Raw genomic sequence first — 23,256 nt, forward strand, 5'->3', positions numbered from 1 at the left:
TTAATCAATAATATTTATAATTAATAATTACCGTTATTTTTTAACTGAGTATTTCAAAGTTTTAAACAACACTTATTTTGGAGCGGAGAAAATAATTTTACTGTTTGTGGACCTGTACTTTCATAAAGCCTTATATTGGGATTTGGGAAGCAGCAAAACAGACACAACAACCTTGAAGAAGAATTCATTGATGCAAGGGAATTTACTTCTGATATCTTTGAAATTTTAGTTATTGGCAGTGAATTAATTAAATTAGCTTTTGTCAGCCTGTGGATTTGACAAAGAAAGCTGGAAATAGAAACTGTCACTGTATCAAAGGTTTAATTAGGTATTCAATGTTCATGTACTCTAGTAGGTGAGGTTAGTTTTCAACAATACAAGCTATGCAACAATTAATAATGTAGAAATTATTATATAGGGATTAATTATACAAAAATTGTTTCTCTTCTTGATTTCAACCAACGTTGCTCAAAACATAGTCTAGTGACGAGTGATTTTTATGTTACAAAAAAAATAAAAAAATAAAAAAATGATGTTAGTGCAATAAAGTGAAAGTTGAGTGGCCATTCATGAAATTGAGCATTCATGGGAATTTTTTTTTTTTTTTTTTTTTAAATACTCGAGGTGTATGAACCAGCTTACGCGCACACCTACTAGCTCTACGGGCAGATGTATCAAGTAACTCTGTCCATTGAAGTTTGCAGATATGGAAAGAAATCACCTAAATTTTTTTTCTTTGTAGCCTCATAATTCTCAACTTAATTCATTGATAACTAAGTGACAACCTTAGATGTCACGTGGGGGACATTCACATTTTTATGTATTTGAGTTGCATCTTATCGGTATGATATTGTTATTGCTATTTATCCATTTACGCATTAATTTAAATATCAACACCATTTGCGAATTTTTTTGCGTACGTCACTGTCCAAGATTACGAGCTTAATTTTATTAAATACTCTTATTTGTTTCAACCATGAACGTTGGTGTATCTTAGTTGGTGGTTTCTTTAAATCAGAATACTCTTATAAGTTTTGTTTCAACCATGAACGTTGGTGTATCTTAGTTGGTGGTTTCTTTAAATCGAAATAAATGCAACTTAATTCAGAGTACTATATTCATTATAACAACACCAATAACCGTACTTTCTAGCAGAATAAAACTAGAGGTGATCGAGACATCACTTTCATGCTACTACTGGAGAAAAAACTACATCGTTCAAAGACACAGAAAAAGTAAAACTAAGAATTCAAAGACTCTTTCTGAAAGAAGGAATCAGAAAAATTGAAAGGTCCCAAGTAATCTGAAAAAAAAGGCTTTGATACTACTACATCTCCAAATTCTCTTAATATTCTTTTATTTTTCATTCGATGTCCAGTATTTGCTTTGAATACAGAGTAGTAGTAAAATTAGCCCAAAGCCGAAGCTTTTTTTCCTTCAGTCACAAACTGTTGCTTTTTCTATTGTGAAGGGAATGAAATGGAACTAGTTCTGAAAATTTTCTTTTTAAAAATCTTTGTTGTGTTTTTAACACAGCAACTTGATCCTACGTCAAGAGCACCTGTTCAACGATGAAAGTGTGGTTCAGTAATAAGAGAAGATTGGCATGCATGACCCATCCAGAATGACACGCACAAATTGAGAAATAGCCAAGCCAAAAGTTAATGTTTGGTATAAATCCAACATTGTCACAGGTGAATAGGGAACTAAAGTGACTTCACCTCAAGAAGGAAATGCATCGACAATTCCCACTAGAAGAAGCAGTTTCTATTAAAACACAAACATTGGGAAACAGAAGGCAAAGGTGCAGACTGTTTACAGAATTACAGTTCAGCTAAATTCAAAATAACAAGGTTGATCCGTCTATGCCCCGTCTGGCTGAAAAGGATTGGATATCTCATCTGTACCATCAGTTGGAGCCACAAGCATTACTGCCGTACCCCTACAGACCTGTAGGTGAAAGGAAGGCTTTTAGAAGCAGAAAAAAGTTGTCAAATTTATGTTAAACTTCCACATTTCCTACGGGAAATTACACCCGATGACCTTGAAAATGGGTGGTCTTGAATTTTTGAACCCCGTTTAACCATGGGCAAACCTTCAGGTCAAAAGTCAAAAGTGTTGCTCATGGGACAAAACGCGTCAAACTTGAAGTTCTGCCCACAGGGCAAACGGAGTCAAAAATTCAAGATCACTCATTTCCAAGGTCATTCTTGTAAATCCCCATACTCGTAATAAATTCTTGGACCAAGGTTATGGCACTTCTTAGGAAGGCATATATTCTTTGAGAGACATATATACTCTACTATATATATACTTCACAGTTGAAATGAATACTAGTATTCAGACATAAAACTCCTCTGTGGAATATGCTTGAAACTATCAAATGTGCTTTTTTATGCCTACAAAAAGTTCAAAACATTTTTTTATAACTGAAGATCGTATATTCAGTTTGCAACCAGATATTCAAAAAACTTGTGGAAGAACCTGGGATTGTTTTGATGCCAACACGATGAAATACATAACAGTACTTTTTGAAATAAGAAGAAAACTGCTATAGGTATATGATAAGTGAACACATACTATTAAGCCAAGACTTCGTTTCTGGTCGGTAGTCTTCAGGGGATCATCGGCATCTATAGCAAAAAAGTTTAAAATCATCAACTGTACAACAAACGATAGTCCAAAAAAAATTAACAACATTCCTCCCATGACAGATAAAACAGTGTTTTTTTTTTTTAACCAATAGAAGACAAAAGACATAGATTGACCCCTAAACTATACCCCAAATGTCGATATCACACTTAAACTTTACTAGTGACCTATTACACACCTAATATATTAAAAAGTGATATTATTTACCCCCTTCAAACTGATGACCAGTTGCACAATGGGAAGTGTAACCCACTCTCTCGCCACATTAGCGCCACGCCAGCGCCACCTTGGAAATTTCCTAAATTTTAATTTTATATTCATTTCCTTTTCTTTTTATTAATTATATTTACACTAATTAATCCCTAATTAACCATTAAAATCCTCCAATAATTATATCTTCTTCATCACCACCACCCCATCTCAGCGGAACCACCAATCCGCCACCACCAATCCTCCAATCCGCCACCTTCTTCTTCATTAGCACAGGCCGCCCGCCCACCTCCCGCCAAACCCCCTTCTTCTTCTTCTTCATTCCCTCCCCCTCACGCCACCCCCACCTCCAGAACCCTTCTTCTTCGTCACCCCTTTTCGTCGGAACCACCATATCCACCACAGTTTTATGCTTCTTTTTAATTTTTTTTTCCTAGACAAACTAATAATCACCATTTCCAAAAAAAAAAAGAAGCTAAGTTTCCTTATGTTCCCGGTGCCGGAACAGAACTTCCGGTGAAGCAACAACAAAACAAAAAAGGGTACTTGATTTTGTAATTCGTTGATTTTCTGGGGACGAGAAAAAACAGAAGAAAGTCTCCATTCTCCATTTTTCCCCTTTCTTTCTAGCTAGCTCGACTTGTTTGAGAAAAAAAAAATAGAAAAAAAAAAGAAAGAATTTGAAGCTAATAAGAATGGTGAAAGAACGAGGAGCAGGAGAAAGTGGGAGGGGTGGCGATGAAGAAGTACAAGGGGGCCCGCTTGTTATAGAGTGAAATAATCAAGTAAAAATGTGAGGTGGAAGTGGAAGAAAATGAGGGGTGGGGTGGGGGGTTACAAAAAATTAAATTTTACAATTAAAAAAAAAAAGGAAAAATAAAAAACGCGCCTCTTTTTTTTATTATATATATATATATATATTGTGCCACATCAGCTCTCAGAGGGTAAATAATATCACTTTTTCATATATTAGGTGTGTAATAGGTTACTAGTAAAGTTTAAGTGTGATATCGACATTTGGGGTATAGTTGAAGGGCCAATTTATGTCTTTTGCCCCAACAGAATTATCAATGTTGAGTAGCTAGCTAGCTAGCATCTAATTAGAGCAATTTGCTGCTCCGTTGTACTGAAAAAACGAATAGTAATTGGCAAATAGAATTTTCAAGTTAAATAAAACCGGAACTTAAGGACCTGTTTGGCCATAAAGATTATTCATTTTTTCCAGAATAATTTCACTTTATTTGAAAATCAGTGTTGGCCATGAAAATTCCAGATTCAACTTGAAGTTGGATTCCAAATTTGAAAAACAGTAACCTGTTTTCCAACTCCATCTTCATAATTTCAAATAAAATGTTGTCTTCTCTCCTTTGCAAATGTATAACCAAACACAACTCCATCTTTAACTCCAAACTTCAAAAATTCCAAATAAAGTGGAAAATATTTGGTTTCTATGGCCAAACACCTACCAATAAAACTCCGAAAAACTGCTATGAGTAATTGTGTTACCTCTAAGATGCTCCACGGCTTCATCCAAGACAAGATTAAGCAGCTGATCATAGCCTTTAAGTGTTCCTACCACTGTGAAGAGATAATTAATCAGCAAGAAAAAAGTTGTAATATGTGCATCAACATAACCCCATAAGCTATTGCAAGAGAGCGTGATAACAAAGAGGTAAAAAAAAGTCTCAAACTGGCTAATAGACAAGAATAAGTTGTTCAAGCAAGGAAAGGTGTGATTCAGTCTCCAAAAAAAAAAAAAAAGCAAGGAAAGGTGTAATTGAGAGGATGAACATTCTAATGATAACACTAGACTAGCTCAGTAATAAAATACCATTCCCTAACCAGCAAAGGTAGATATTCTTAACTAAACAAGGTCTAATTGATAGAATGAATGTCTTTGTGAAGAAAACCCGACCTTAGACCTACGTAATAGCCTATCTGGCCAAGCGTCTGTGAAGCCAAAAGTACCTTCTTTTTTTTTTTTTTTTTCAAAAAGTGACCTTAAAGTGCTTATTTTAGAAAGATGAGGTGTTTGCCCAAGCTTTTATAGAACAGGTAAATGCTTTTGAGCAGTAGCAGAAGCTAAAAAAACAGCTTTTTCCCAAAACACTTTTGGTACATTGGCCAAGCACAAAGTACTGCTCTAATATTGGCAAAAGTGTTTGTCAAGTTGATTAGTCAAACACAAATTGCTAATCTCTAAAAAATACTATTTCAAAAAGCCCTTTTCAAAATAATCAGATCTTGGAAGGTTGGTCAAACAAGCTATAAACCCTCAAAGCTAGCTCATCAGGTGAGAATTATCCAAGATCATATATAGAGAAACAATCCATACTCCAAATCAATGCGGGAGCGGGACTCTACTAGTCTTAAATGATTAAACCTGGTATGACCAGACCTGCATCCCCTATCCTTCAAAGAAACATATTGCTACTTGTGTTTCCATCTATTCCAGCTATCAATAACTAAACAAATTGGAATGTTACTTATACTTGTTGAAACAGGGTCAAAACATAAGCATAACTAACCTAACATAAATATTTTAGCAAAGAATTTCGATGCAGCCCACAAAATGTCTAATATTCGAATGTATCTAAACTACTCAAATAAAGAGATTGTATGACACACCTTGTCTTCCACCAGTAAGCTTGACCTGCACACCCTTGTCAACAAATTTTGCCAAATCTAAAACTGTTTCTTTTCTGCCAGACTGAAGAGCATAACAAGAAAGTGTATGAGGCAACTATGACAATTAAAATAAAAAAAAAAAAAATCACATTTCTTCCTTGCTGTTGTGAAAAATATGGCACTGCGCCTTTACTAACAGGTAACAGTTAACCCTTTGACCTCCGTCTCGTCAACAAATACCTAAAGGACCCATTTGGCCATAAAAATTATTCACTTTTTTCCGGAATAATTTTTCTCTTCATTTGAAAATCAGCGTTTGGCCATGAACATTCCAAGTACTGTTCTATTCCAAATTTGGAAAACAGGTTATATTTCACTTTTGAAGTTCTATTTAAGTATATTCAAGCATGAACATTGTTCCAATTATTCTTTGCAAAAACCAACTCCAACTCCATAAATTCCAAATAAAGTGAAAAATATTTGGAATCTATGGCCAATCGCCTACTAAGAATCCTTATTCTTCTTTTCTATTTTTATCCCAACTTACGAAATCTAGACAGTTTCCAACTAACTTTTTAAAAAGAATAAGTAATAACCAGAGAGTTCCCAACTTTCATGCTGATTCTTTGCAAAAACCAACTCCAACTCCATAAATTCCAAATAAAGTGAAAAATATTTGGAATCTACAATCGCCTACTAAGAATCCTTATTCTTCTTTTCTATTTTTATCCCAACTTACGAAATCTAGACAGTTTCCAACTAACTTTTTAAAAAGAATAAGTAATAACCAGAGAGTTCCCAACTTTCATGCTGATCCTTTCATGTTTCACTTTTTTCCTCCGAAAATCAACTTAGGAAGAAGGAAACTGACTATGGTGTAAGTGAGAACTTACCATTCTTCTGTATATTCTTTATCCAACTAATGGAAAAATTGTGCTACAACAACGTGGATATATCCTGCAATAGAAAAACATGAAGTAGAAAAAAATGACTACAGTCCTGCAAACTTGTAGAGAGTAGATACAGATATGCTTTCTAATAATTGTTAGCCTCCTAAGGGGTCGTTTGGTAGGAGGCATTAGATAAAATAGTACTTGCTTTAGCTTTGGTATTATTTAACGGAAAAGGGCCAAAATTACCCCTGAACTTTGGGAAATAGTTCATCCATACCCTTCGTTATACTATAGGGCCAATTATACCCTTACCGTTATACTATGGGATCAATTATACCCTTATGTGTAACGGCTGCCACGTGGCATCATCCCAGACCTTCAAAATTATTTTCCCCTCAAATAATTTTTTACCCACTAAAATAACTCAACCCGACCCGGATTTATTTTTTCCAGCCAAACTTATACGGACCCAACCCATTTACCCTAAAAACCATTTCTCCCGTAAACACACACTTCTTTTTGAAGTGCGGCGCCAATAAATACCAAAAAATTAAAATATTTAATTGCATATGTAAATAATCAAAATCTCACTAGCAATAACATATTAGCAAATATTTCAATTCAAAAATTAAAAGTAGATAGTAGATACTAAAAGTCTAGAACTTGAATGACTCAATAATTCATAAGTGATAAGACAAGCAATACTAAAATTCAAGCAATACTAAAAGTCTATTCAAATTCAAGATCTTCAATAGAAAAAAGAGGAGAAAATAGAAAAAGAAAAAAACAGAGGAGAAAAAACAGGGACGCGTACAGAAAAAGAAGAAGGAAAAAAAAATGCAGAAGTCGCCAGAAACAGAGGAGGAGTCGCCGAAAAAAAAGAAGAACTGAAGAAGAAGCAGAAGTCGAAAACAGAGGAGGAAGAAAGAAGAAGAAGAAGAAGAAAGAGAGAGCGTACCTGAAAAGCTTGAAGGAGAAGAGAGGAGAAGGCAAAAAAAAACCCTAGCCGCTGTTTTTCTTTTGATAATAAGTTTCATTTAAGTCTTTAACATTTGCTTTTTGTCGAAATAAAATAATATCCACTAACCACTTTTCGACACAGTTCTTACAGGTGAAAGTTTAAACAATGGAATTTCACCAATAAAATCTAAAACTTCATAACTATCGCTCCAAATGAATTTTACTCTTTCTTTTCCTATATTCAGTTGTTTTAAGAACGATTTTCCTTTTCTTAATCCGAAACCCAACACAATGCTTTTACTGGGCTCATCTAAGAGGTCAAGAGAGAGATGAGAAAACATTAATTTGTGCGGATTGCCTTCAAAGGCACTGGTCTTTAATTTTTATCCTTCAAATTGCCTGTCTTTAGTTTTTGGCCTTTGTCTAATACCATGAGGTTTGGGTTCGAACCCCAGCTCAGTTAAAAAAAGAAAAGGAAATTTCACAAGATAGAGTTTCGTAGCAAAATTAGGCCTTTTCGGGTAAAAGTTAAGCCTTAAGGCAGAGTTTTGCAACATTCCAATTGAGTTAAAAAAAAAAAATACCTTAATGCAAACCTCTACCTTATGCCTGAAGGCAAAACTCTGCTTTTCGAATCCAAACTCTACCTTGCGATTTTTTTTAAAAAAATTTTGACTGAACAATACCAGTACTATTCCTATCCTAATCCACCCTATTCAGTACTATTCCTATTCATTTAATACAACAAAATCAAAAAGTCCATAAAAATAATGCCACCATTACTAATACACCCTATTCAGTGGTATTCTTTTACATAGTAAACCATGGCGTTAACAATACCAGCACTATTCCTATCCTAATACACCCTATTCAGTACTATTCCTATTCATTTAATACAACAAAATCAAAAAGTCGATAAAAATAATGCCAGCATTACTAATACACCCTATTCAGTGCTATTCTTATTCACCTTACCAAACAACCCCAAAGTGTTTTAATAACGACAACACATATTATAGTCAATATCTCACAAGTAATATTGACTGCAAGAAGAAATCGATTGAACAAAAGCAAACCAAGATGATCGTGACACAATAGGGGAGGAAGAGAAGCAAGTAATAAAAACGGATAGATCAACTAAGGAAGGAAATCAATAACGGCTACACTGAAGATTGAGGAACAATCTTCAAAATTCCCCCGGGTATTACTGCAAGTAGCCTAAAGATCAAGATAGGCTATAAATAAGAGCTCTTCAGGAAATTAGTATTTAGCCAAGCTTCTAAAAAGTGCATGTATTTTCTCAAAAGTGTTTTTTTAAAAAGTACTTCCACGGAAAAAAGCTATTCCCTCCGTCTCAAAAAGATTGTCCTCTTTTGACTTGGCACAAAGTTTAAGAAATAAAGGAAGACTTTTGAAATGTGTGGTCCAAAACAAACCTTTTGGGACAGAGGGAGTATTTTGAAACAATTCATTTGTTTTGGATGATAAATCTACTGAGATTCTCTTTGAAAGAGCACTTCTCAGTAAAGACCCAATTTGTTCTTTTTCTTTTACTAACTGAGAAACTGACTCATTTAGGCTTTTCACTTCATGGCTCCTCTCCTCTAGCAAATCCCTTGTTTTCTGGACAACAAATTCACTAATGTCATATATAGATTCCAATCCTGCTAAAACTGCCCTTATATTCTCTTCCATGTCCATCTCTTGAGCAAGAAACAAGGATTCCGACAACTTAGATGCCTTCCTCGCATCAACAACTTTAACAGCATTATAAATCTGTTTGTGTATTTTTGTAACATATTTCAACTGCTCAGCAAATAATGATCTTTGCATTTCTAGCTTTGTTTCTGAACTACTCAACTTACCCTCATATTCACTCACCAAATTTTTCAATCCAACCACTTCACTGTTCAATGCATTCTGCTTCTCAAACATCTCCTGTTCCAACCCGGATAATTTCTCATCTTTTTCACCTACAGATTTCTCTAAACTCTCAACAACAGAAGCTTTCTTTGCAACCTCGTCTCTCAAACCACTAATCGTCGACTCTAACTGTGAAACTTCAATTGCAATTTCATAATTCCTATGGTCCATTTGTTCACGAGCCTCATTTCTCGATTTTGCTGTTGATTCAATCTGTCTCAATAACTCCTCAACAATGTCATTCGTCCTTTTAATCACGCCATAAGCCACTGCTGCTAATCCTGTGTATTTCTGTGACCTAGGTAATCCACCAGCTACAAAATTCTTAAATTTGCTAACTTTTCCACATATCTTATCAATTCCACTAACTAACATTGACGGTAAATCATCTCATAAAGTTAAATTGTTTCTAAATATAGAAAAGTGACAATCTTTTTAGGACAGGTTAAAAAGGAAAGGAGGACAATCTTTTGGGACAGAGGGAGTATTTTTCTAACTTCAATTACTCCCAAAAGTACTTATTTTCTCCCAAAATCTTGGCCAAATACTAGAGTTTTGGGACTAAAAGCTAGATTTTTGCAACAAAATAAATTTTTAAAAAAAAATCAGCAGAAACAAAAGAAGCCTACTTTTAATTATTGCCATCTATGAAAATAGAAATAGAAACAAGAAGAATAATGAATTATTAAACAATCAAAAGGATGATAAACTCACCAGAAGAGAGTGTTGCAGTGGAGGAGTAAAGTCTTTAACCTAACGTGAAATCGACGAACAAAAGGAAGGTATTAACCCAATTGGGTCGGGTTTAATTAAACCCATTTCTGGCCCAATTTTTACTTTCTGGGGTCATTTGCACTTTTGTCCCTATTTTGTGCTGGTCTTTAATTTTTGTTCTTCAATGCAAACAATTTTTTTGTTTTCGCATCACAATATTCCACAAGTTACATCCCGCCCTCTTAAATAACTTAGGTCCCGCTAGGTATAAGTTCGATTTTGAAGAACTAAAATTAAAGACCGACCCATTTAAAGAGCAAAATTTAAAGACCAGCCCATAACAATACAATTAGTACTTTTTCTGTCTCAATTTATGTGACACCATTCGAATTTGAGTAAGCATGAAGTTTTTTTTAAAAAAAAGGAATACTTTTTAATTTTGTGGTCTAAAACAAACGTTAGATATTTGTGTAACCGTAAATCATCGTAAATAAATTTTTCTAAATTAGAAAGGTTACATTCTGTTCGGAACAAACTAAAAAAGAAAGTGTGTCACATAAATTGAAACAGAGGAAGTAATATACTAAGGATCCGTTTGGCCATGGGAAATTTTCACTTTTTTCTGGATTTTTTTCCACTTTATTTAAAAATCACCTTTGGCAATGAAAATTCTAAACACATCTTGAAGTTGTATTTGAAATTTTGAAAACACCTAAAAACCTGTTTCACTTTTTTCTCACCTTTTTCAGTTTCTCTACATTCAAATAATCAAATATTCTTTGTAAAAATTACAATCAAATACAACTTCATCTTTAACTCCAACTTTAAAATTCCAAATAAAATGAAAAATATTTGATTTTCATAGCCAAACGCCTACTAATATAGGGATTAATTAAAGTTTCCAAATCTTCATACACCAAATTGCACATACAAAAAACTATTCAATCCAATATGGAATTCAATAAAACTCATCTTGAGTGAAATGACGAAACTACCCATCCTAACGCCACAGAAGAACTAAAGTATGAGCCTCTTTGGATCCGTTTCAATTTATTTAAAAAGCATTTAATTGATACGACGTTTTAAAAAAGAGGAAAGGCTTTTGAAACTTGTGGTTTAAAATAAGCTTTAAAAATTTGTGCGGTTATAAATCATTCATAAAGTGAATTTATTTTCAAATTAAGAAAGAGATCATTCATTTTGGCACAAATTAAAAAGAAAATAAATTCAAAAAATAAAATACAGCAACTTTAGATAAATTAAAATTTAAATGGGTAATTATTTTTGGGTTTATCCAAACGGGCTCTATTGAATGCTCTATATTAAATGAAATGTACCAATGTCTTCCATTGAAGCAAAATAAACTCTACTTACAGTGTACTTTTAGCGATTTATGTTGTAATTTATGTACCATATAATATAACATATGTATACTATTATTATTTGCTAATAAATCTGGCGAATATGGAATCATCATTGACCGGCGGTGATGACGTGTCGAAATCGGTAGCGTTGATTGCGTGTACTTTCATGGCAATTTTGTATGTTGCAATCTTATATGCACCGACGTTGATTCTCCGTTTACCACCGTCAGATTCGTTTCAATCATATATGATCCGACGGTTCATATGTGCTGCTATTTCCTCTGTTTTTTCACTCATTGCTTGCTCTCTTATCCTCCCTGTAAGTTCTTTTTTTCCCTGATAAAAATAATAATAACTAGGTTTTTTCTAGTTTTTTTTTTAGGATTTGAATTAAAACAATTGCTTAAGTTTTGAAGTTTAATGAAAAAAATTAGTTTTTTTTTGTGGCTCTAATTAGTTTAATTGTTTAAATTGTAAGGCATTTTTCTGGTTTTTAATTTGAAAAAGATTAGTTTTTTGTTGATACTATTTTCTACTTTTTAAAATTTTACTTGTATTCTTAGGACTTGGAAGAAAAAATTGTTTAAGTTTTGAAATTTAATTAAAAAGTTCTTTTTACCTCTTAGTATTTTGATATTTAATTAAAGAACTGTTTAAATTTTGAAGTTTAATTGAAAAAAATTGGGTTCTTTTTGCTCTCTAATTAGTTCAATTGTTTGAATTGTGAAGTTTAATTGAAAAAATTAGTTCTTTTTCCCTCTAATTAGTTCAATTTTGAAGTTTAATTGAAAAAATCAGTTCTTTTTTTCCCTCTAATTAGTTCAATTGTTTAAATTTTGAAGTTTGATTTAGAATAATTAGTTCTTTTTTCCCTCTAATTAGTTCAATTTTGAAGTTTAATTGAAAAAATTGTCCTTTTTCCCCTTTAATTTGTTCAATTGTGTAAATAATGAAGTTTAATTGAAAAAAAATATCTTCTTTTCCCCTCTAATTAGTTCAATTGTTTAGATTGAAGGCATTTTCTGGTCTTCAATTAAAAAAAATAAAATATATAGTTCTTTTTTACCACAAAATGGCTGACTATGTTTATAGATTTAGTGTGTTTGGCTACTTTCTAAATATGATCAAGAAGATAATTTTAAAGGGAAAACATTTTTGCAGAAAACATTTTCCTCTAAATGCACCAAGTTGCCAATTTTTGTGAGAGATAGTAACATTATATTGAGTGGAGTGGCCATTTGCAGTAGAATTTTTTGGTGTAACTTCTATATCTATAAAGGCTAAACAAGTGAGGAAGGAAATTTCTTAATCCAAGTTAATACAAGTTCCATATCCAGGATCCAAAGGATCAACCTTTAAGGTTCTTAGCATTGAACCGATTGTATCGTTAAAATTATTCATTCGAATCTACTATTTGCTCAAATTAAAGTGGAGTTCTACACATAAATTTATGCTTCGCGACAAAAGCAGTGAGTTCATCTGCAGCAATGTTGTATTTGGTGTTAAGACTTTTCTGCAAAGCTTCTTTTACCAGCAGCTTCCTCTTATATTCTTGATCTGATACAATTTTCCAATCTTTCAGATTGAGTGGGGAAAATCTCACGTTTCCAGTGTTTATGGCATCAGATTGGATCATATCGTAAGTATCATAATCTCCACTTGATTAATTATTTTGCATGAGACTAATGCTTTGCATGTGGTTGTTATCAAGTTCTGCTCTTTTATGATTCGCAGATTGAGAAAGGGTGACTGATTGCTGAAATGCAATTTTATGTTTAAAACAGTGGCAAGCTGTCGTGTTTCCTCTTGCATTGACTTCATTAATGTACGCTGGCACCTTGATCCTCAACCTGTTACTGTTGCTAGACTCGGGTCAAGAAGATCGGGAAAATGGAAGCAGCCTGCTTGACATTATTAAAAATGTTGTTCATGAATTTATTGAATCGATCTCTTCAATGGCGTACAATATTCAAGCATGGCGTAATTATTTTGTGGTCAGTAACTTTACTAGAATATTTCTTTGTCTGTTCACTTTCACTTGCCTATCTGATCTTCGTATTAGGATCAGGATTTACTTCAATCCTTCTATTTCATGGTTGCGAGATCAATAATAGGATTACCGTCAAACTTGTGTTTTTTTTTTTGGGGAACCAATCATTTTATATTAATCACTAAGTGAGGCAAAACAGAACCACAGCATAGCTACATCCCAGCTTGCTGTCTCAGATATGTGTCAATACAGACAAAAGCAACTAGTGCTACTCCTAATCTCACTCAGCTAACCAAAGTGAGGGCACCTCCTAGGGACGGTCCCAGTGATCAGCATCTATGCAATCTCAGTATTCAGCTAAACTAGTCAAAACATAAGTTGCTGCAAACTTCTGTTATTACTAGCTCACGTCTGAAATAGCTTTCATGCCACCATCTCCCTGTATATATGCAGATGCATTTTCGTATGTTAGATTATATGATAACATCAAACTAGGAATATCAAGTCTTTCTTTTTTCTTTTTTTTTCTTTTTCTGGAGGAACGATCAAGTTTCTTGTTATTAATCTCTTTGCAACAAATATTACGTACTTCATCATCTCCATTTTGGCTTATCTGGTTTGGCTAGCCTCTTGAAAAAGATAAAGCTTGAACAGGTTATCATGTTAGAGTTGGAGATACTTAAGGATCTCCCTGAAGAGCTTCGTGTTTGCTTCGTCCTTTTCAAATAAACTATACTGCATGTGTTTACTGAATGCACATTTTTCAAGTCCTTTCAAAAGGGTGACTTGGCATGCAGTCCAAGGTGTTCAGTGTCAAACTCCTTTAATGTATTATCTTGCAGATTCTCGTGTCACATAAACAAAATAAATAGAAGATGGCCTTTTTTCCATAGGACAAAAATAATATCAAAATGTGGCGCTACACGATAAGTTATGACGATACTTTGTTAGAGTTAAACCAATTTCAAACATTATAGATTTGCAATGAGACTTAGCATTTACTAAAATATAGCTTATATGTCCAAGTCTCCCGCTTCAATAACTTTTATTGTGAGAGTTTAGCTTTAACTTTTAAGAGCATGTATTAGGTAGTACTGTTGTAATTTAGTCGCAGGAATTGCGATAACTAAATATGTAGCACTAGTTCATGGGCCTTTTTGGATAGTTGCAATGAATTAGTCTTCCCGGAAAGTCCTCAAAAAGCTATTATAAATACAGTTCCTGCAAGAAAATGATCGTGAAATTGTACTTTAGAAGATCTCCATCTCTTAAGGTGCAACCAAATACTCCACCATGTTGTGAGAAGTGCTTCTGGCATGTGAATGTCTTGTTGAAGCTATTGATACATGATGTGTACTTTACCTTATCTTTCTTTCAAGAAGAAATCGCATGGTGTCATTTTCTCCTTATTCATGTCAAATCAAAATCAAAATCTCAAGGTTCTTGTTTGGACAATGTTCGTTTTAACAGGCCCCACTTACGGAAGAGCTGGTTTTTAGAGCTTGTATGATACCTTTGCTTCTTTGTGGAGGATTCAGCACCTCTACAGTGGTATTTCTTTGTCCTATATTTTTCAGTTTAGGTAAGTACAAGCTACAAGGATTTCATTTTCAGATAAAACTTTCATATATATGTAGGATTTAAGAGTTAAGGTATATGAGTTCTGGGAAGTAGGATATTGAATTTTCTTGGTAATACCACATGTCTAGTCAATTTTATGCTTATAATCATAGTTCCTACTAAGAAATAAACTCAAAAGTCTCGCATTGTAGTTGCTATTCTCCTGTTTTCTGATCTCCATAGTGCCCAACTGGTTCACTCATGCGTGACATATGGTTTAAATAATTGGAACGAACACAAGCTAAGCTAGTCTCATATTTTTGGATGGAGACACACACAGAGACACTATTTGACAAGACAATGGAATATATTTTAATGAAATAAACATCGCTAAGATACATTGGTTCTATGAAACAAAGCAACTCTAAGACATTAGTTAAAACCGTGAAATTCATGTATTTAGAGAAATTAAATAGTCTCTTACTCAAAGAATTCATTTAGGCGATTAATCAGGCGAATTCTAACTGAAGCAAGTGCACATGTAGTATTCAGAACTAACGATGGAAGTACAATGTACATGTGAATAGTTATCAAGCTATGATTAAAAGATAGGTATTTTATTAAATATTATTGATCTTGGCACCAGAGTATCTAAAATGCCCATAATGACTTTGTGCTTCAGCATTGGTAACACTTTTATGGTGTAGAAGATTCTGTCAATGAACTGCAACTGTAATATAGAAGCAAAAATGGTACGGAAATACCTGCTATGTAGGTATATATCCTAAAGCTACTGGTCTTTACATTTGTATACACATCAGCAAAGAAAAAAAATGTTAGTTAAGTACATATATTTGGCAAAAGGATTAGTCTACAAGCATTGCCAAGCCCTAATCAAAAAAACCAAAAAAAAAGAAAAAAGAAACACACATGAAATAAGTATTTGAATAGTAAAATAAAAAAGGAGATGCTATCCATTGTTTGTTTCATATTGGCGAACTATTAGGCTTAAGGTGATCTGTGCTACTTTAATTGAAACTATGGATAGTTTTTCATTACCTCATCAGGAGCAACTATTGTGTTATCTGCTTGCAGCTCATTTAAATCATTTGTTAGAACAAGCTCAACGAAGCGGCAGCTGGCTTAAAGCTCTTACGATTGTAGGTATGATCTTTGTCTTCACATTAAATGTTTATACATCAGAATAATATGAATGAACCATTATACGATGCTTTCATTGGGAAGCTTGTCGTGTGATGTAAGTTTGAGTTTCTATTAGAGTGAAACACTTCTGGAAAAGTAGTGTATTATAATAGGAACAATTGCATCAAATCTTGAGCATGGATAAAGCCTATCAGTTTTCTACATCCTCCTTTCTCCATATATTTGGATTATTAAGCAATTTTGCATTTTTACCACATGGAGCAAAGTGATATTCAACTTGCATGCATACATTGCATGTCACTCCTAAAAAATTAGAATATATTGAAAATAACATCGAAGTTTGAGTTAATAAAGCCTTTCAGTTCACCAGGAAGATAGTCCAAATTTTGGAAGAAATATATGAAAAGGCTCCCCATTCTCTCTAACTCCCTGGAAATTCCAAGTCATGCTCTCCTTCTCGTCTCCAAATCCTTCTACCCCCTTTGATTATTCTTTCTTCGGCCTTCCCTGCCACTCATACTCTTTCTGTCTCTCTCTTCTTAGTTTTCTGTGGATCATCTTTATAGTTGATCAACATAAAACTAAGACACCTAGCCGAGGGTCTTTCGGAAACAGCCGTCCTACCTTGGTAGGAGTAAGGTCTGCATACACTCTACCCTCCCTAGACCCCACGTTGTGCGATTTCACTGAGTTGTTGTTGTATTGTTGGTCAGAGATTAATTGAAGTCAAAGAAAGGGCTACTGAATGTTACTGATGGTATGTCACCAACCAGGCTACTCAGTCGCATATTCAGCAACATATCCACTCTGCTTTGAATATGTCGGATTATGTTACTCACCTCGAAATGTATGGGCAAAGTCTCAAGCAGACGGGTCACCAGAGAGAAGCTGGCCACATCTCATTTTTCCAAAACTTAAACCACTTAGGGAGGCATCAGAGAGTTGTTACCTTTTTCAATTAAAGGAGAAGAAGTATCATTATCTCTGATTTCTTTTTTAAAATACTGGAAGGTCAGACATCTGATAAGCTTTGGAGATTGAAGACCAATTGTTAGGTTGCACGACCTACTGCTTATCCTATGCGTATCCAATTCTCGCTTATAGGATGAAACACGTTACTGTACCCGTTCTATGCTATCATCTTTGCGGAATAAAACTGCAGGTAAGTAAAGGACACACGATATTTACATGGAAACCACCCGGCTCAAAAGGTGATAAAAACCACGACCTACAGACCTGTAGGATTTCCCCAACAACTTCACTACAACTGAGCCAACTGCAGATTAAGTTACACACTCTGCAACCTAATCCCTACAACAGCCTTGCTACCCAAACTCTGACTAGCAAGCTATCTCCAAGTAGTAAACTTCCTACTTGGAGTTACAATTGTTTGTATCTACTTTAATGCTTCTAAATAAGCTGATAAAGATACACTTTGATAAACCAACCTAATACACAAATCTAGACTTCAGAACTGGGAAACATTATTCAGTAAAACAGCTCCATCGATCCTTCTCTGTGTAATAGGGACGCAACCCTGCATTCTTGACTATGACGGATAAATACGCTCAATATTCTGAATTCTCTCTTTGTGGGTGCGCAAACTTCTTCTTGGAAAGACCTGGGTATTTATAACATTATGTTCCGCAGGTCGGTGGAACACAAAACCCTTTCCTAGTCGGTCAATGACACGCACATAGGGTTTGTGTTGTAGCCTTGTTGAGTCGGCTTTTTTCCCTTGTAGAAGGCTTACTAATCCTTACAATTATGGCAAGGAATCTTTCATACTTGACTGCCAAGTTCTTTCCATAATTTTGCAAAATCATAGTTGTTGTAGGACTTGCCCTAGAACATGTTCACGAACCTGTTTCATCCACCTGGTTCGTCTGCCTCTGAATCTCTGTACTGGCGGATATAAAAAAATATTCTTGTTGTTGTACCTTTTCCACCAATCTCTTTCATTCTTCATCTACCGTTGAACTGCTTCTGAGATCTTGGCTGGAACATGTTGACAGACCTGTTTCATATAACTGTAAGCTCTGTGTATGTCTTCTTCACATGTATTTATTCATTGCTGGAATAAATCATGTCTTCAACCTTGACTCACTCTTTGACTTCTGATTTGTTCTTGCTCTGTGATGGTAACATGTTTGCAGACCTGGTTCTTATGTTAACCTGATTCACATGCTTAGTCTGCAAACCCTTTATCTAAACAACTTCTTCCTTCTGAACATGTCTTCTGAGTCTGAGTCACTTCACCTGTCTCTCAGCCTAATTCCTTCTTCATTATCTCTGTTCCTCTAATTTTTTCATTGCTTACCTGTCTGTGCATTTACAGACACATCTTGCAATCTGGGTTTGTGTCCATGTGGCTGCATTCTGCTGCTTTGTTGCAATGGAACATGTCTATGGACCTGGTTTCTTTGCCTCGTACATTCACTTTGTCAATCATCAAAACTTCACACATGGCTTTATGCCAACACCAACATTCCTTCACCTACAGTAGGTCATCCCCCAAAGGGTATGCTGAAGTCATGAAAATTCTTAATGGCCCACTAATCCTACAGTGTTTATTCTTTAAGAACCCACTAGCAAATCCAGAATCAACATTAAGGATGACTATCTTGGATTTTAGGCAAAAACAAGATTGGTGCATTCCATTTAGAGAAATCTTAGTGACTGAGAAATTTAAGGTTACACACAGATGCTCCAACTCCTTAACCACATCCCACCTTTTTGTGCTCACCAGATCTCTTTAATTAGACGGAATTTAATTCCAAATGAGAGTCTCTGGGACAAATTGCTACTTCTCTCCCTCATTTGCTCTTCTTTTTCTCTCACTGATTGGCCTTGGAATATGGAAGAGCAGAGGCTCTTAATAAATTCAGTTGCTTTTTGCGGCTAATGGCAAATGCTTGAGTGTGGACAACCTGCAGAAGAGAGGTGTCCACCTCTATAATAGATGTTTTGGAAGGAAGAAGAGGTAAAACATTCACCACCTCTTTCTTCATTGCAAAGTTTTCTCAACTCTGAATTCTGGTGTTTAACATTTTGGGTATCACTTGGTGCATGCCAAGATCTTTTTTGGGCTTTCTGAGGAGAGGCATGATTAATCCCTTCTTTTCTACCTGGAACATCATCCCTTTAAATATACTTGGTGCAACATGGCAGTTGCAAGTGTGTTAGGAGTCCGAATTCATGCTGGAATTATCTGTTCATTACACTCTGTGTGATGTTCATACTACTTTTTGGATATAATATTTTCCACCCATTAGCTGGCATACATCAACAAACCTAACTTCAAAAATAATAATAGTAATAATAATAATAGCGCTCGTCTGTTCACCACATCTGTCTTTCTCGGTATATTTGGATGGAGTAAGCAGTTTTGCATTTTCACCACATAGTACAAAGTGATATTTAGTTTGCATTCAGACATGGCTTTTATGTTTTCAGGCTTCCAAGTCGGCTACACGGTCATCTTTGGATCATACGCTTCATTTCTCTTTGTTCGGACAGGTTAGCAATGCTTACACTGTGCTTTAGTCATATGGAGAATCTCCTTTCATCTTTTATTCATTATTTTTCTCATCTCCTTTTTTATTGTAGGGGTTTGAGGTGGTGACAGCTGTTTTTTTTTTCTTTTCGGACTTTTAAGAATGAGATCTAGCTTAACATATCTTTGGCTTGAAAGGGTAGCTTTTCGGAATGCTTTTTAACATCCTATTATTTTTCATTCTAGAATTTTCTCGACCCTGCCTATGAATTAAGAGAAAAGCAATAAAGCTCTTCTCTGTAGGCTCCATGCTCTGCTACTGGAGTGAATCCAGTAGGGGGGGGGGGGCTAGAGTGTGCAGTGGCCCCCTCCTCCAATCTCTTTGTTAGTTGATGGACGATAAATGAAGGTTTATGTGCTAAATCTAAATTTTAGGGTTTAAAATTTGTTAAATGAAGCACCTAAGAGTGTGGCCTAGTAGTCAATGAAGTGGGTTAAGAATCATGAGGTCTCAAGTTCAAATCCCAACAGAAATAAAAACATTAGGTGATTTCTTCCCATCTGTCCTATCTTTGGTGGAGAGAGTTACCTAGTACCTGTTGCTCGTGGGAGGTGGCAAGTATTCCATGGAATTAGTTGAGGTGCGCGCAAGCTAGCCCGACCACCACGTTTATTAAAAAATAATTTGCTAAATGAAAAAAAAATGCACATCTTCCTTCCAGTAAGGAGCTGCTAATGTTTGAAGAATTGTTTCATTAAAGTCTTTAGACTCTAGTTTCACAAATTTTCCGGTTTGTTTCCAATTGAATGTAAAATTTCCATATCATGATGCATGTCTTAATTTTATTTCCGATGTACCAAGTTTGAAAGTATTTGAGTAGTAAGTTAGCATGTGAGGTGAATCCTCTAATTTGCCTCAGTTACAGCCCTTGCTAATGATTTTCCTCGTGTCTTTTATTGGGCTATCTTTTATATAATGTTCTAAACATTCAATGCTTTTGCTTAATGCGCTATTGACTATACGTATGTTAACTGCAGGACATCTTACCGCTCCACTAGTTGCTCATATTTTTTGCAACTATTTGGGCTTACCTATAATAATCTCACAGAGGACAGGTATGTTGTTCTTCCCACTAACTGAATTCCAACCGTCTTATCTTCGATTGGAAAAGGGGAGAAGGTACTAATTCATGATGCAAGTGTAAATATAATGTATGCCTCATTGTGGACTGTATAGTATGTCAAGTTAATGACGTCGATATACATGGCCACCAGTTTTTGGGGTTCCACTAAGTTCCGATTCCTTTACTTCGTTAGAGTGTGTTGGCATGGTTATTGTATAACTTGTCAATTAGGATTTCACGCATAATAGAGGAGATTGTATGATTAGGCATATCGCATGATCATACAAATATAGTAGTTTTGTCTTTCTTAAGAAGAAGAGTTTTGCAGGCTTCGAGAAAGTATAATAGGTTGTGACCTAAGGGAAGATAATAATTTTCTACAAGAACTTAAAATGCATGAATTCATGCATAGATGCCTCTTCATTCCTAAAATTCCTTAGGTAGGTAGAGGAGTGGCATACCCAGGAATTTCTTTAGGGATGTTCAAGACTTAGTATTTACTTGCAAGCAATATTTGACCTATATATATAGTATAATTTTAGGTGGAAACAGCCTCTTGCGCCCCCGGTTGGAAGAGCTTCTGACCATTGTCCTTCTAGGTCTAGCATCTTTATCACCGAAACAGGCATGTGAAGTTACATATCAGTCGTGCATCCAAGGGTGTGGTCTAGCAGTAATGAAGTGAGTGAAAATCATAGGATATCAGGGTTTAATTCCCAACCTAGATAAAAGAACGCTAGGTGATTTTTTCCCATATGCTTAAGCCTTTGTTAGGCAAAGTTATCCGATACTTGTGCTGATGGGAGGTAGCAGGTACCTGGTGGAGTAGTTGAGATGCGTGCAAATTGACCCGAACACCATTATACCTCGATTAGATAACCTGTTTTACATAGTTGTTGCTAGATATAGAAACTTCGGCATATGGTAATGTTCTTCCTAAACATGCTAATGACAATTGTTTCCTATTTTACGATTCTTAGGGATGGTAACAGTGGCATCTGTGGCTGGATTGCTAGGTTTCATCTGGCTTCTTTTTCCACTCACCAGTCCTCATTTGTACAATGCCACAACGGATAATTGCATGTGCTGGCATAGATATTGTACTTGGAGCTAATTGAGACAATTCGGATGGACGATATGAATTTTTTCAAGATAGTTAACCACTTTCTTAATTGTGAGAGGGAGGTCATTCCGAAGTCTGCTCTAAAAGTCTGTAACATACTTCCTTTGATAAAGTGAAAATTTTCTCAACTCCCAGAAAGTTTGTCAAGGGTTAAAAAAGAACTCCTAAATTAATGTAACATGAATAATATGGTAATTTATTTTCCTTTTGGATTGTATTTATGTTTGATTTTTCTTTTTTTCTTTTTAGCTTTATTTGGCAAGCATTGTCCAGTCTTCCGAAAATCTGAAGGGAAGCTTATCATGAATTTATGTTTGAGACATTTGCTTGAAATACAGTTCTTTTTTTATTTAGCTAAAAGAAGGGCAACGTTACGCGAGACCTGTGTTGGTGGGTGGGAGGTAGTATGTATCCGGTGGAATAGTCGAGGTACACACATGAGACACTACCCTTTATCAAAAATAAAAAAAGGTAAACTCATATCAAAAGGGAAAAAAGTATGAATTGACTACAATCCGAATTTTTGTGTAATTACTAGAGAATATGTAGATGGAAAGTATGTTGAGATAAATTTGTGCGAGTAATTTTTGTTTTGGTTAAAGATGAAAAGGAGCGAAAGCTTTAAAAATGTCAACCATCTTATGCTTTGAATGATTATCAAAATCAAAAAGAAGTGGGACAAGAAAGAGCAGGAATGGAACAAGCAAAAAAGAACAATGATTATGAGGATGTTTGGATTTGCTTATTTTAAGTGTTTATTGGCTTTTAAACTTTTTTTTAATTTTTGTAGTGTTTGGCAAAAATAAAAAAGTGCTTAAAAGAACTTACTAATAGGCAAGAAAAGTACAAAAATAAGTCAAAAGCTAAAAGTTGAGTATTATCAACTTATGGCTTTTAGTTTTTAGCTTATAAGCTACTTTTAAAAAGTCAATCCAAACACCTTCTATATTAAAAGATTTGTTTTAAAACTTAAATGTATCAACGAATTTAGGGGTGGGTCCACAGTAAAAGCTCAGATTCGACACAACCTAATAGTTCTAGCATAAGCTTGGTATTTATATTAAAAAAATCACTTAATGTGATAAATAATCTATCAAGAATTAATAAGCAAACAGAGTTATGGTTAGGGGTGTTCAAATGAGACCGAAAAATCGATCCGAACCGGTAAATCGAGTCAAACTGACTTAATAAATCGAAAACCGATTTGGTTTGACTTGATTTGGTTTTAAATTTTAAAAAATCGATAATATTTGGTTTGGTTTGGTTTGGTTTGGTGTTAAATCAAAAAAATCCGAACCAAAATCGAACCGATATATATATATATATATATATATATATATATATATATATATATATTCTTCAAAATTTTGGCTCATTCCAAGTCCAATACAAATTTAGATAATTAGAAAGAAAAGTGTAGCCCATTTAAGTTTAAGGTAAAATAAAAAGAAATTT

The 23,256-nt window shown here is 34.6% G+C and overlaps 3 protein-coding genes across 3 annotated transcripts; 1 reads left to right on the forward strand and 2 right to left on the reverse strand.

Moving 5' to 3' along the window:
- Nucleotides 1-1,638: 1,638 nt before the first annotated feature.
- LOC132057468 (sm-like protein LSM7) lies at nucleotides 1,639-10,029 on the reverse strand. The gene is made up of 6 exons (XM_059450084.1): nucleotides 9,981-10,029; nucleotides 6,384-6,447; nucleotides 5,491-5,572; nucleotides 4,369-4,440; nucleotides 2,581-2,633; nucleotides 1,639-1,950 (listed from the first exon to the last, which is right to left on the reverse strand). The coding sequence occupies exons 2-6, from the start codon at nucleotides 6,384-6,386 to the stop codon at nucleotides 1,864-1,866; spliced, it is 297 nt and encodes a 98-aa protein (XP_059306067.1). The 5' UTR covers nucleotides 6,387-6,447; nucleotides 9,981-10,029; the 3' UTR covers nucleotides 1,639-1,863.
- LOC132058040 (uncharacterized) lies at nucleotides 8,504-9,641 on the reverse strand. The gene is made up of 2 exons (XM_059450609.1): nucleotides 8,809-9,641; nucleotides 8,504-8,561 (listed from the first exon to the last, which is right to left on the reverse strand). The coding sequence occupies exons 1-2, from the start codon at nucleotides 9,639-9,641 to the stop codon at nucleotides 8,504-8,506; spliced, it is 891 nt and encodes a 296-aa protein (XP_059306592.1).
- A 1,274-nt stretch (nucleotides 10,030-11,303) lies between the features above and the next one.
- Nucleotides 11,304-22,023, forward strand: LOC132057466 (CAAX prenyl protease 2). The gene is made up of 8 exons (XM_059450083.1): nucleotides 11,304-11,663; nucleotides 12,927-12,983; nucleotides 13,129-13,338; nucleotides 14,805-14,916; nucleotides 15,990-16,058; nucleotides 19,515-19,577; nucleotides 20,593-20,670; nucleotides 21,659-22,023. The coding sequence occupies exons 1-8, from the start codon at nucleotides 11,445-11,447 to the stop codon at nucleotides 21,790-21,792; spliced, it is 942 nt and encodes a 313-aa protein (XP_059306066.1). The 5' UTR covers nucleotides 11,304-11,444; the 3' UTR covers nucleotides 21,793-22,023.
- The last annotated feature ends 1,233 nt before the right edge of the window (nucleotides 22,024-23,256 follow it).

Source organism: Lycium ferocissimum, chromosome 5 (assembly GCF_029784015.1).
Source record: "Lycium ferocissimum isolate CSIRO_LF1 chromosome 5, AGI_CSIRO_Lferr_CH_V1, whole genome shotgun sequence".
Taxonomy (NCBI): domain Eukaryota; kingdom Viridiplantae; phylum Streptophyta; class Magnoliopsida; order Solanales; family Solanaceae; genus Lycium; species Lycium ferocissimum.